Source organism: Chrysochloris asiatica, unplaced genomic scaffold (assembly GCF_000296735.1).
Source record: "Chrysochloris asiatica unplaced genomic scaffold, ChrAsi1.0 scaffold00040, whole genome shotgun sequence".
In the NCBI taxonomy this organism is placed as follows: domain Eukaryota; kingdom Metazoa; phylum Chordata; class Mammalia; order Afrosoricida; family Chrysochloridae; genus Chrysochloris; species Chrysochloris asiatica.
The window spans coordinates 18,502,750-18,517,302 of record NW_006408558.1 but is presented as its reverse complement, the minus strand read 5'-3'; the positions used below and the strand labels follow the sequence as shown (position 1 = coordinate 18,517,302).

The 14,553-nt window shown below is 45.9% G+C and overlaps 1 protein-coding gene across 2 annotated transcripts; it reads left to right on the top strand.

The window, feature by feature from the left end:
- Positions 1 to 1,542: 1,542 nt before the first annotated feature.
- RBM4 (RNA binding motif protein 4) lies at positions 1,543 to 8,978 on the top strand. 2 transcript variants are annotated; one of them, XM_006860871.1, is made up of 4 exons: positions 1,543 to 1,679; positions 2,489 to 2,912; positions 6,024 to 6,717; positions 8,544 to 8,978. In XM_006860871.1, the coding sequence occupies exons 2-3, from the start codon at positions 2,501 to 2,503 to the stop codon at positions 6,707 to 6,709; spliced, it is 1,098 nt and encodes a 365-aa protein (XP_006860933.1). In that variant the 5' UTR covers positions 1,543 to 1,679; positions 2,489 to 2,500; the 3' UTR covers positions 6,710 to 6,717; positions 8,544 to 8,978. The 2 variants fall into 2 exon arrangements, with proteins under 2 accessions (XP_006860933.1, XP_006860934.1); XM_006860872.1 differs by lacking the exons at positions 1,543 to 1,679; positions 6,024 to 6,717 and having other exon boundaries at positions 2,482 to 2,912; positions 8,544 to 8,563.
- Positions 8,979 to 14,553: the final 5,575 nt, after the last annotated feature.

The following is a 14,553-nucleotide window of genomic DNA, read 5'->3' as shown; positions in this document are numbered from 1 at the left end:
TAGAGCTGACTCTCACATGGAATTGAGTTCTTCCTCACTGATCCTGTGGATCCAGAGGTGCATCAGCATCCACAATGAAATGGACCAAGATTAGTGACCAACAACCTCTGTAAAATGTTGCTTTTTTTTTTTCCTTCGGTCCTCACCTTTTCTCACTAGAAAAAGCTCATGTCCTGTTTTTGTTGGGTATCATCATCTGAGTTCAGAACTCTGACTTTTCAGGTTACACTTTTCTCTTTACCCTGCCAAGAACCCCCTCTCGGTGCAAGGTAGGTAGTATGTTGTGACTGGAGGCACCCTGTTGGTGCAGTTGGGGCTAGAGTGCTCTGAAGCAAAAGCAAAAGCATAGCAGCAGGACCCCACCATCATCCTAAGAGTCTCTCAGGAGGAGAAGCTGTTGGCAGTCTGCTTCCATAAACATGGCAGCCTCTAGGGGCTCTAGGAATCAGTACCCATTCCACATCAGAGAGGTTTTTTTGGTTTTGTGTTCTGCCTGAGTATCTGCACTCGGTGATATGTGGACCCTTTTAAACAACTCCCTGATTTTAGGTGGTATTGTTCAGGTTTTAGGGTTAGGTCTTCCATCCATTACCCCTACCCTTTTTTGGCTTCCCCTTTCAAGAGTTTTGTCTTCTTGAGTAAAATTGCATGTTCAGTGAATATGGGTTTATGCCAACGAAAAGAAAGAAAATATAAGGAGCCGAACCCCTGGAGACCGTTATTTTGATTGTACTTTGTTCATAGCGGATTGTGACTGGACTTTCCTCTGAGGTCTGTGGTGGTGGCTTAACCACAGCTCTGGCTGATGGCGCCCAATAAAATACAACAACAAAAAGACTCGTCTGCTCTGGTTTTTTCGAGGGGCGGGGCTGGGGAGCCGTTTTTTTACGTCCACGGTCACATCGATGAACTGTTCACCCTTCATCTTAGACCCTGATAGGCTGATTCCCAGAGGACTTTTCAGCGCTTCCTGGGTAATGCCTCTGGTCGGCGTCCACTACCGTGCTACTTATTGTACCTTAATCCAAGGTGGGACCTTGAGCCCATCTCAAGGTACTTTCCACAGTGAAAGTAGCCGCAATCTCCGAGGGGTTTCAGGGATACACCAATACTGGGGGCCGCTGGTTTTCTCACTTAGCGCCTGCATTTGGCGAAAACCATGTGTAGACTATAAAGGGGGAGACGTTTGGAGTAGAGCAAAATGGAGCGCTGAGTACTGTCAGCGTGTGCACGTGAAAGTGGAGAAACGTGGGATCCTAACATGAAAAAACTTGAGGCTATGGAGCCACAACCTGCCACACTGGAAGCCCAGCCCGCTCCGCCTAATGGCGGGTAGCTCCTTGCAGGCGAAGCCCACTTTGTAGTTCCTCCCTTAGGCAGTCCTCAGCCAATCTGTGATTTCGGCTACGCAAACTTGGTGCTTATTGGCTTTCACATAAAAGCTTCAGGGTTACTGGCGTTTCCACCTCTTCCCGGCCTCTCAGGGAATTGGCGTTTGTGGTAACCAATCAGGAGGAGGTTCTGCGAGAACACTTACCTCCTACTTTATTGAGCAGCCAATCTAGCAGTAGGTTCACCTCCCCCTCAGCCTAGAGTCACTGCAGCGGCCGCCGCCATTTTAGCGTTTTGTCAGAAGCGTCCGCGCCGCGAGAAGAGCGCTTGCTGGAGTCCGTGTGCGGGTGAGCCATTTCTATCCCTTCTATCCCCATTCTTATGCTTAGTAAATCATATTTCACGCTCAGGGCTTCGAGCAGGTCGTGGTGGGGTCTTGGTCTCCGTACCCGTCAGGAGAGTCGGTCTCATCCCGGCGTTGCGCGGCAAGCCTGGAGCAGCCCTTCCCCCAAGCCTCTCCACACGCCCTCACCCCCGAGAGTACTTAGCTTGGCCGCCGCCTGCTTCCCACCCGCCGGGCGCAAGCGTCCAGTCTAGAGGTCTCGGTCGAGAAGACCGCGCCTCCTTCAGCTTAAGGAATTGCAACTCGTGTCGCGCATGCTATAGGCCCGCAGACATTGCGTGAAGCCCTCTTGTCGAGCCGCGCGTTTCTCCGGTCCGGTGCGACTCCACACCTAATACTGCCCTGTTACCCGCGCGCGTGCCGCTTCCCAGGGAAACCCCAGAACGTGGCTCTCCGGGCCCAGATTCCCGGAAATGGGCTTCTATCTCGGATAGTAGAGGAAGAAGCTCATTTGCAATTGTGGCGAGCCCGGAGTCAGACCTTTTTTCTCAAGAGTACTAAACAGTGGAGAGAGGCGCCGGGAACCCGGCCCTTCACGCCTGCCCACTTCTTCCCTACCCGTACCCAGCTCCTCCGACCCTCACGGGCTCCGTAGCGGCCAGGGCCACGGCCCTTTGCTGTATGTGTGCATGAGAGAGAGAATGGGCCCGAGTGGTGGAAGACATTGGCGGGGTTTGTTGCGGTAAGGTGGGGGGGGCTTACGCCTTTGTTAGAAATCTCGTTTTTTGTTCTTATCCCCACCCCCTCTCCTAGGCTGCTGTCAGGATGGTGAAGCTGTTCATCGGAAACCTGCCCCGGGAGGCCACAGAGCAGGAGATCCGCTCACTCTTTGAGCAGTACGGGAAGGTGCTGGAATGTGACATCATTAAGAACTACGGTTTTGTGCACATAGAGGACAAGACGGCGGCGGAAGATGCCATCCGCAACCTGCATCACTACAAGCTGCACGGGGTGAACATCAACGTGGAGGCCAGCAAGAATAAGAGCAAAGCTTCCACCAAACTCCACGTGGGCAACATCAGCCCCACTTGCACCAACCAGGAGCTTCGGGCCAAGTTTGAGGAGTATGGTCCTGTCATCGAGTGTGACATCGTGAAGGATTATGCCTTTGTGCACATGGAGCGGGCGGAGGATGCGGTGGAGGCCATCAGGGGCCTTGACAACACCGAGTTTCAAGGTGAATGGTCCTCTTGAGTAGAGGACTTTACAAGATCTGGACACAAGGATGTGTGCAGATAATAGGTTGGATTAGTAAAGACAAGAGTTGGGGTCCAGAGACAGCTGTTGGCTAGAGGTGAAAGATTCAAGTGTGGTGATGGCTTTAAGAGGCGAATGTTCAGGGGATTTACAGGCTCCCATGGGAAGACCACTTGGCTAGTTTATCAGTGCAGAAATCTTTGCTTCTGAGACTTCCCAAGTAGCTTTTTTATTCTTTTTCTTGTAGTACTGCGGAGAATTTATTTAGTCTTATCACAGTAACAGCATCTTAAATAATTGTACATGTGTAGCACTTGGCACAAGCAGCTTACATTGCACAAAGATTCTAGGAGCAGAATCTCAGTTAAGGTCAGTCCCTTCACTAGACCCTGATTCCTTATTTCTTTCTGGTAAAGATAATTACTGGTTTCAAAGGGCTGTTGTCCTGGTTGCATTTGCATTATACCTGTATCGAGAGGCTCTGTTTCCAGGGCCAGGCTAAGGCTGATTTCAGGGATGTCTTGGGGAGGAGGTGTTGGGACTTGGGGACAGTAATAAGCAATGCCTTTGCACTGGTTTGTGGGTGATCTTTGATGTCCTTGACAAGTAGAGGACTTAGCTGGGGGAGTTACCTTGGAGTAAAGCCTGTTTTTGTTTTTGGAGGGCAGCATGTGTGATGTCGATTGTCAGTTTATTTCGAAGATACTACCTTTTCTTGATTTAAGATCTAAACTCCTGTGGCAAGAGGGACAATTATGAAGGGCTGATAACCATGGTGAGTTGCCAGCTAAGCTCACACCCCCGCCCCGCTTTCCCTTTTGGCTGTATGTAACCTGTACAAATTATGGTATAGCTCCACAATTCCTTGCTACATTTCTAATCTAGGTTCCAGCCATATTGACATGAGCAGGGTAGTGACTGCTTCTCTCCATGAGTACTTCCCCCTCTTAAAGGGTCATTGCTATTCCCTTCAGTGTGTATTTCCTTTAAATTGGGCCTTTTCTGACACCTGGAGGCCTGATCATGTCCCCAAGTAACGGGTGTCTTGTGTTAAGGGTATTGTTGTTCATGATTAAAAGTGTCAACAGGTCTCTCAGGTCTAGTTTGTTTTCCTTTTTTTAATTGGCAAGTTGAGAATTTTTTGTCAACAACTTAATTGGGAGCAAAGGCTGCTCTCCTGGCAGGTTTGTGATGCGATAACCTTGTTTTTGAACAATATTACACAGTGACATGCCTAAAAGGGATGACAATGTGCATTGATTTTTACGTTAACTGTGAGCATCTGAACTCTAGGTCTCTGATGCTTCCTGTGCTTGGTTATTTTTGCTTTGCTTTATTTGTATTAGCCATTGTTCTTAATACTGTTTTAGTAGAGAGAGGTCTGTGTACAGGGGGCTTCAAAAAGCTCATAGAACAATTCCATTATCTTCTAATTACATTTTTCCTTAAACGTTTTGAAACCCCATCTCGAATTGGCATTGTCGATTTTCTTGGTTGCATGGTTTCTTTGGTTTTGTTAGGTGTGCCAAAGTGGCCCGGTGAACAAATGTCAGAGGGACAAAGGTTATTACTACTTTAAGGCACTTAATTGGATATCTTCTACTTAGTTGCATGTCTTCCCACACTTGATCCACCCACAAATTAAACTTGACAGCTGTAACTGTTAAACCGGGGCTTTGTCCTCTTAAATGTCTGTCTGTCTTTCTCTTGCTGGGTTTCTAGCATCCCTAACCTAACTTTAATTCTGTAAGTGAAATGAGTAGGTGATTGATCCCTTTATTGACCTCCTAACTAGTCACTTTTTGACATCTGCATGTTTGAATGCATAGTGGCTATTTGCATTGGCAAACTTGCTGACTTTAGATTCCTTCCTAATTTTGCTTCCCAGTACTAGTAAACTGGTAGGTAGATAGTGTTAGTTAGACATTGCTGTGAACAGGTTTCAAACTTGCACAGCTCTCCTCCTGTTTATTATAAATGGATGCTCTTTTTGATAGGGGTTTCTGAAGTAATCTTCATTTTCAGAACATAAATGGTAGTTTTTCAAAGGAAAATAGCATTAAATTTATGTTCTTAAAAATTCAAATCCATAGATTTAAAGAGAAAAACTACTTTTGATCCTGCTACCATGGCAGTTTGGCCCACTGGCAGATACTACTGGTTATTCTCCATTTTTCTCATGTCTTTCTTTCTAGTCTCCTTTTCAAAGTTTAAGGAATCTTGTGAATTGTCCTGTTATGTCTCTGTCAATTCGGGGTCACATAAGTTAGCTGTCAGATTTCTGGTGTGGCATTGTGAGTTAATGTGCCAGACTGCAGAGCTGTTTGAACTGCAAGGTCAGTGCTTCAAGCTCAGCAGCAGCTCCTCGGAAACCTTTTACAGGGTCGTTATGGGTCGGAACCAACTCAGTGGCACTAACAATAACAAGAAGTTAGCTGTCAGCTTATAAAGAATCCTTGTTGGAGAGAAGAAATATCAGAACAAGCAGTTTAAATCAAGAGGAAAAGTGTTTTTAATGCATATTTGCTGCACCCTGATCTCCCCTGCCCTGGCCCTAAGTAATGAGGTTTTTCCCTAAAATCAACCCGGAAACTTACTGTTTATAATCAGTCACTCGAATAGTCTGACCCAAGACTATTAAGTCTTTTATTCCATTGTTCTGCATTTTGGGGGAGAAACTGTCCTCTGTCCACCTTCTCTGGCTTGAATGAAAGAATCTTGATCATGAAAATTGGTGGGGTCAGATCTTAACTGGTTTCCTTTGATTTGGGACCATTGTCTGGAGTGGATTTTTGCCCACAGTTATTTGGCAAAGGATGAGATGCTTGTATTTGAATACGAGTTACTTTCTTAAGCAGTAAACTCTAGTGTATAGTGTAGTTGAAACATTCTTCCTTCCTGGTCTTTGACTGAAATTCGGGTCATTATATTGAATCTGCTGGGCACTTTTTAAAAAATTAAATCTTTTGGCAATTGATGAGCCTGCATTGGAGTTGTCTAGGTAAAGCTATTGCTATGACCAGTGTCTGGGGTAGGGGCTGGGGCTGTGACTAAGAGTGATAGCAACCCTTCTTGCGTCTGTTTCTTCAAGGCAAACGAATGCACGTGCAGTTGTCCACCAGCCGGCTTAGGACTTCGCCCGGGATGGGAGACCAGAGCGGCTGCTATCGGTGCGGGAAAGAGGGGCACTGGTCCAAAGAGTGTCCAATAGATCGTTTGGGCCGCGTGGCCGACTTTACCGAGCAGTATAATGAACAATATGGAGCAGTGCGTACGCCTTACACCATGAGCTATGGGGATTCGTTGTATTACAACAACGCTTACGGAGCGCTCGATGCCTACTACAAGCGCTGCCGCGCCGCTCGGTCCTATGAGGCTGTGGCGGCTGCAGCTGCCTCCGCGTATGATTACGCAGAGCAGACCCTGTCCCAGCTGCCACAAGTCCAGAACACAGCCATGACCAGTCACCTCACCTCCACCTCTCTCAATCCCTACGATAGACACCTGTTGCCGACCTCAGGAGCTGCTGCTGCCACAGCTGCTGCTGCAGCAGCAGCTGCTGCCGCTGTCACTGCAGCTTCCTCTTCATATTACGGGCGGGATCGGAGCCCCCTGCGTCGCGCTACAGCCCCAGTCCCCACTGTTGGAGAGGGCTACGGTTACGGGCATGAGAGCGCGTTGTCCCAAGCTTCGGCAGCCGCGCGGAATTCCCTGTACGACATGGCTCGGTATGAGCGGGAGCAGTATGCGGATCGGGCGCGGTACTCAGCCTTTTAAAGCTTGAGGTGAGAGCTGTGGGGTCTTCCTCTGTTCTGATTTGCTATCCCTCCTGCAACCTAAGGGCTCCCGTTAGGCTGCCCTGCTTGCTTGCTTTTGCGGGATTAGGATGAGGTTACTAGCTGGCTCCGAGGCTCGGGAGAAGTCATAATTGCCTAAACTTTGTGAAACATAAAAATCCTTGGCCATGTTTCCAAGGCTCCTGGTAGTAGGAGTTGATCTGATATATTGGTGGCTGGGAAAACAAATGAAAACAAGCATGTTGTACTGGCGAGTGAATCTTGGGTCACATCAGTGTGCTGTAATTGAATTGAACCTGGGACCCAGGCATTCAGACTCAGGTGTGCTGTTTTGCAGAACCATAGTTGAGTGTGGAGTATTACTGAGCTCTCCAAGTTTCCTGTTCTGCTTCTTGGTCTATGTGAAAGGCTTCAATTGACCTGTAATGAAAAAATCAGTTAACTATAAAACTGCTCTGATCCCAGTTATCTATGAAGACTCCCCAAAGGACATCATCTTATTCTTGAAGAGTTCTCTGGCATTCCTAAATAGTTCAGCCCCTATGAGCCTTATTTATAGAAGGAACTTAATTTGATGGTAAGTTGGGGCAACAAGGAGTAAAAAAAAGTCTTTTATAAAATGAATTCTGTAAGACTGCAGGACCTAACTTTTCTGCTTAATTCAGATGAATTCCTGAATATAGGGTCCCACTTCATTGCTGTAATTCATATCTGTCCCTTGACAGTCTGACAAGTTCAGGTCTAAGTTTAGTTTTTTTTTTTTTTCTTCCCTATTTTAAATTTCCCACGTTGCTATATTTGACACCCTTTCCAGTTATCCACAGTATGTGGTGATAAAATAAATGAGCACACATACCTGTTACTTTTGCTCTTTTGGTAATATTGAAATCACTGTTGGGAGCTTTGCTTTAAGCAGATCACACTCCCTTCATCTTCCCCCTAGTCAGTAATGGGCATTTAATACTCTTAAACCACCTGCTCTACCTTGAGTCCTCTGGCTTTTCTGATAACATACATTGTGAGCCTCAAGATTCATTTGGCGCCACTTGAATTTATTTTCTTGGTTTGCTTGCCAGCTTTGGGCTCTAGGTGTTTGAGATTGCTCTTCCATTAAAGAGCTATTCTCAATGTCTGTTGTTTTGCACAGCCCCCGTTATGACCCAGACATTGCCAATGTTCCTTTATCTTGTAGTAACAAGGTGGTTGATGGTCTGTCATCTTTTTAAGTAGGACATTAGTATATGGTCATTGGCTATATTACTGATTGGGGAAAAAAACAACAAAAAATCTGAGTGATTGATGTGTAGCTTACATACGCTTCTAGTACCTTCTTTCAAAAAATTTCTTAGCTGGATGCCCTGAGGTCTTAAAGTTTCTTCAGTGTGTGCTACTTTGCCCAGACCTTGAATGATTCCAAACTTGAAGCTTGGTGATGATGCCCAGATACTACAGAGACTAACTAGAACCTTTTTTCCTTCCAATGACCATGATGATGCCGAACTAACTACCTGCTGAGGAATGGAATGCTAAATGTGAATCCAGGGGGGTGGACTGCCTGTCTCATCTCAGGAAAGATTTGCTATTTAATTTTGAGAAAGACTCCAATTTGGGATTGTCTAAACTTCCCAATTCCATTCTGGTCTTAAGGCTTTTCCCCCATTTCTAGAGATTATTGTCACACTGGGGATGGATGTAAGCAAACTTGAAAGGAGGAGCATTAAGTTACCAATTTTGTAAAGATAGTCTGTGAAGTTTTGAGTGAGAATGCCCTTTGAAGCGCTGCTGTAAAGCCCCTGTATTGTGCTCTCTTTCAGGTGGGATGTGTGTGGGCTGAAATTCCGAGCTGCAGTTGTGCATGAGAATACACCTTTCGTGGTACCCTGTCTCCGGGACGTTCTCGGCTCTGTGCATTCAGTCCCTCAGGAACCGTGGACCTTAATTAACCTTGCTAAGTTCAGACCTCCTTTGCCTTGCCTTTCCTCTCTCCTGCCCATTTTCCTGTTTTTCAATATGTCCGTAGCTTCCCATTCATGTTCTATTCTTTCGCAGGCCTCACTGTGTGCAGAAGCTGGTGGGCATTGTGCCCTCCTCACCTCCTGCTTCCAGTGGGTGTTGGATTTGGGATATAACCTTGTTGAAAGTGTCACTGCTTCTGGGTCTTTCTGGCCCAAAGGTTTGTGGCAGGTAGAACTCTATAGAGTTGGATCACTTTTTCTTTGCAGTAAAATAAAAGGTTTTCCACTTAGGGTTTGTGTGTTGCAGAGAATTTTTGCTTGGGTTTCCTTCTGGGTCTTTTCATTTGTACCTGGGAGAGGAGGGGACATTTAGCTATGAGTGAGCACTGGTGCAGTTACTTTCTTCACTGTAGAGGACTGAGGTGCCAAAGCATAAGAAATTAGGTATTGAAGAACCCAGGCAGCCTTTACTCCAGTAAGACTTTCTCTTTGTCCCACTGGTTCCTTTGTTACAACTATTTTTATTGGCAGGTTGAGGTAAAAGTCTCCCTACTGGAGAAATAACTCACCCACCCCTTTTGACTACCATGTCAGCCACCCACTCAAGGAACACATTTAGCTTTATTTATGTCCAGGGAAGAGGTCTGCTTTCACAAGTGACCAGTCGTTCTTTTCATGTGGGAAATTGTCATGTGGCTCCATCAGAACATTCTGCTACTTCTCTAGGCCAGTGACACCTTTGGTACCTGTTTATATCTGTTTGTCTCGCTCTGTTCAAATCAAAAGAATACCTGAGTACAGCTTAGTACTTAGAGTGTTTCGGTTAAGTTTTGGGTGCGGCCGAGTGCAAGAAGAGCCCCCACCCTCTTCGTACCCTGTTTCTGGCAAAACAGTGTTTTGTCTTCCATAGGTCTCCCGTTCCAGCTTATAGCGAGGACTAAGTCCAGTTAGGACTTTTCCCAGAAACAGTCAACAAATACTGAGCACACGTGTGCAGGCTTACTTGGTTTTAGGGAATGAAGTATGTGAGACTGTTTTAGGTTGTTTATGTGGTGTTTAATTCTCCCAGTCATCTCGTATTAAAATTTTTATTCCTCTTCTCCCACCCTCCCAAATACAAATAATGGCTGAACTTGGAAGCTCACTTCGGTGAAAAGTTGAGGGATTTCATGTGAGGAATATTAGGGGTGGGAAGAGTAGTTCTTCACTCATCCAGATAAGAGATTGTTAGCAGTAGAGAATTGGCTTCTAGACCAGGTCCTTTCCTGCTTTTGCCTTTATCTTTTCTCTTCATTGCCTGAGCTGGCTCTGTGCCACTACTATTTCTCTTAGAGGGTTGTACCTACTTTGCTCCCTTTTGCTTTTTTACAGACCCATCATTGGTGTACACTTTTATTCTATCAGTATACCCCTTGATCTGATGGGTGGAGACGACAAGAGTCTTCATTGATTCAACAATTGTGAGTGTTGCTATGTAAGGTATTGTTTTAGGTTCTAGTGTGTAAGACAGTTCAGTTCGGTTTATCTGTGAAGGCTTTTCTGAGGTGCTGGAACAGGAAAGAGAACTGGTAGGAATTTTAGATTGGGAAACTGGCAGAGTGAACCCTTTCAGAACTAATGCCAGAGATTGCTAGGACTGGAGAGCAACATTTGAAGCAGCATGATTCCCCACCATCTTTGATTTGGGGACTGCTGTTTTAGACCCAGCCTGGAGTCCTCGTGTGGCGCTGTGGGTTAATGTGCCAGACTGCAAAGCCGTTTGAACCACAGGTTGGCGGTTCAAGCTCACCAGCTGCTCCTTGGAAACCCTATACAGGGTCGCTACGGGTTGGAATCGATTCGACGGCACTTGACGACAATGGAGTCCTGGTGTGGTGCTGTGGGCTAATGTGAGGACCACACAGTTGGCTTGAATTGCTCACCAGCTGCTCCTCGGAAACCCTATACAGGGTCACTGTGGATTGAAACCGACTTGATGGGCCGTAACAACAGTGGAGTCCTGGTGTGCTGCGATATAAGCACTGGACCACAAGGTCAGTTTGAACCGCAAGGTTGGTGCTTCAAACTGGGCAGCTACTCCTTAGAAACCATATTCAGGGTCGTTATGAGTCAGAACTGATTCAGTGGGACTTAGCAGCAATTGAGATTTGGTTGCTGTGCAACATGGCCCCGTCATGTTAAAATTGACATTTATGTTTACCTTTCCAATCAGGTGTTAGCTCTTAAGTTGAGGCTTTTTTAATCTGCTTTTATGTGTGATTGACACCTGGTGTGTGCTGTGACATAAAGCCATTGGACCACAAGGTTCATTTGAACCACAAGTTCAGTAACTCACCCTGTGGAGAATATAAAGATGAACAAGGCGTGGTGCCTGTATGAGAGTTCTTCAGAAAAACAACTAAGGATATATATATAGAGACAGACAGACAGACAGACACATGGGTAAGGAGTTCATTCAAGATTGTGGGGACTGGCAAATCCTTAGGAAACTTACTAAGCACCATGATGTCAGTCTTGATTTCATAGTGACCCTATTACAAGGTTTGCAAGTAGTGGCTGGTGGGTTTAAACCATCAACTTTGTGGTTAGCAGTTCAGTTCTTAAACTGTATGTAGCACCATACCAGGAAACTGATAAGAGTGTCTGTATTATGTGTCATAAGGTCAAAACCTTCGTTTATGCTTGGCCTTTGATTGGATCAGATCCACTCACCTTAGCATTATGATTGGGAAGGAAATCCCCTTAATTTAGAGTGAACTGTTTTTGAGTGTCATTCACATTACATCCCAGCAACATCTAGAGTAGTGGAGCCACCACGAAGTCTAGCTTAGTTGACATCACAGTGCTTGCCGCTACAAGGTGGTTTCTGTCTGGCTTAGTGTGTGTGCAAATAATGTGCCCCTGGAAGTCTGGTGGGTATGGGAGGGGTCAGGGTCACTGTTTTGTTGTGACTTCTGGCCAGCCTGACACTGGGCGCATCAGACAGCTTTCAGGGTTGGTCTTGATTTTGGTAGATTAAATTTATCAGCCTTCCCCTAAATTGAGGCTGATTTGATGAATGCTGAATAAAACCAGGTCCCTTCCTAGCAGAGCTACATCATTATTAGACTAGAAGGATGGAGTACTGAGAGGCAGACCGTTTGCATTGTGCTAAGTGGTCTTTCAGATTCCTGAAATCAAGTTTGCCTAGTATGCTGTCCCAAGCAGAGGTAAAGGAGAGCCCAGGATGCTGACCATGAGCAGTCCCAGGACACTTTCTCTGTTGCTGGAAAGAAAAGCAATAGGTTCAAGTGGGAGAGAGTTCAGGAGTAGATGCCTCCTAAACAAATACTGTGAATGTGTGGGGACATTTTCTGTTCACATGCAGAATTCAGAGCTGAATTACTGATCAAACCAAGCCTTTTGCCACTGAGTTGATACCAACTCATAGCAACCCTATAGGACATCAGAATTTTGCCCATGCTGTTTTTGAAGCTGCTGAAATCTTGGGGGAAGCTGACTGCTACATCATTCTCCCAGAGTGGCTGGTGGGTGGGTTTCTAGTTGCTGACCTTGGGTTAGCAGCTGTGAGCACTTAACTGCTCTGCCATCATGGCTCCTTGGGATTTCTAAGGACATAGAAAATAAGTGGAACTCCAGAGTAAAGAAAACCATGTAATGTAAAATAGGCCAGCAATGAATTAATAAAATGATTGTGATCTGACTGAATTGTGAGGCTGAGGGCAAGGAAGTATGGATGGGTGGGCAGTGTTCCATATTAGAAATCAGTAGGTGACTCCTTTTAAGAGGTAAGTAGAGAACTCTTTAGTATCTACAGAAACAAAGGTAAGAAACAGCTGAAAAAGCTAAAATCACTTGCCTCTGGGGAGGCTGTGACGTTTTTTTCTAAAGCCTTGTGCTGTTTGTTTTGTTAAATTGTGTTCATGCAGTATTTTATGGAAATAAAATGTTTTGTCACATTAATGGTCTTTTCTGTCTCAAGTTGAATGATGGTAGCTTAAAACTCAAAACCTTCCAACCTTTCACCATGTGCAAAACTTCAGACCCTAGACTCATAACTTTGTGGTAGGTCAGTAGCACCCTAAAGATAGGAGGCAGGGATGGTGCACCAGCATGTCTAGCAGCTAGAAACAAAAGGAGGCCAAACTTGTGAGAAGTCTGCAAGCTGAATCCAGTGTTCTCTGTCACCTGCTCTGTTTGTCAGACAGGCTTGGCAAAGCCAGCAGAAGGTTGCTGAGTGCTCTGCTGTCTGCCTGCCAAGGCATGATATTAAGTGAGGTCCGAGCTTCCAGATTCCCTTCAGAACCTCTCCAGCAATATCTGCACTGAGTTCTTTGACAAGCTGAGCCCTCCCTGAATTCAGAGTAGGCATTCAGCTTCCCCTTATGGTGTTTTGGAGAGCTCAGTGTGACTTGGCCATGTAACTCTTTTAACACCTCTACTCACTTGTTTCATCTCTTTACATCACCATGGCCCTTACCCTGAACATGTTTGCCTTATTTTCTTAGCCACTGCCTTGCTTTGAAATTTCCAGAGCCAAGAATGCAGGCCTCTTATCACTGATCGTCTGGTTAGCCTTGTCACATGACGGGGTTTGAACCAGCCCTTCTTGAACCTACCTACTCTGAAGACGAGCCCTGGTGTGCCACTTTGTTAATGTGCAGGACTGCAAAGTTGGTTTGAAATGCAAGGTTGGCAGTTCAAGCTAACAAGCTGCCCCTCAGAAGTGTGTGGGTCAGAACTGATTCTTCGTGGCACTGCCAGTCCCTTTGCCAACTGCTCCGCTCCATTTCAGGTCATTTTCTGGCGGCAGGGTGGAAACTACTGCCTTTCGGAACTGCTGAGTGCTCGTCAGTTCCAACCCACAGGGACCCTGTATAGGGTTTCCAAGGAGTGGCTAGTGAGCTTAAACTGCCAACCTTGCAGTTTAAACTGACTTTGCAGTCCAGTGCATTAACCCACAGCGTCACACCAAACAAGCCTTTGCTAAAGAGTTGACAGTGACCCTATAGAGCAGGGCAGAAATAAGCGAGTTTCCAAGACTGCTTACTCTTTACGGAGTCAGACTAACATTTTTCGTCTAGAATGGACAGTGGGTTTAAACCACTGACTTCAGTTAACAGTGAATCCTGGAGGCATTGTGGTTTAAAGCACTGGATGACAAGGTTGGCAGTTCTAACTAGATGCACCTTGGAAACCCTGTATAGGGTAGCTGTGAGTCAGAACTCACCCGACAGCACTTAAAAACAGTGGAACTCTTAACTCCATAATGAACCTTCTCTGAGCGCTTGTGGGAGAGGGTGGGCCTGTGTGGTCTGAAACCGACCTGGATTCTCAAAAAAGGTCCTGCAGATCAGAGGCACTAACCAGTCATCTCTCTAAACCTTTCCCTTTGCCCCTGCACCCAGGAATTCTGATCACCATGCTATTCTGTCAAGATCCCTGAGAAATCTTATTTCTTGCCGCAGAGCAGCTGGTAGTTTCGAACTGCTGACCTTGTGGTTCGCAGCCCGATTTGTAACCACTTTAAGGAGCTTAAGGATTATAAGAGGTCTATTGTGCTACACAAGACCTTTTTAAAGTGTTGAGCAAAGATGTCAGCTTGAGGACTAAGGGTGTGCCTGACCCAAGCCATGGTATTTTCAATAACCTCATATGCATGCGAAAGCTGGACAGTGAATAAGGAAGACTAGAATTGCTTTTGAGTTATGGTGTTGGAGAATATTGAAAGTGCCATAGGCTGCCAAAAGAACCAATAGATCCGTTTTGGAAAAAGTGCAGCCAGAGTGCTCCTTGGCGGCCAGGATGGCACCTCTAGTAGTATACTGCAGATCATTTATGTGCTCTGGCCAAAGTTCGTTTTCGGGTT

Coding starts and splice junctions, on each gene's coding strand:
- RBM4 (XM_006860871.1), top strand. CDS start 2,501: ATGGTGAAGCTGTTCATCGGAAACCTGCCCCGGGAGGCCACAGAGCAG. Junction 2,913..6,023: donor TGACAACACCGAGTTTCAAG/GTGAATGGTCCT, acceptor TGTTTCTTCAAG/GCAAACGAATGCACGTGCAG.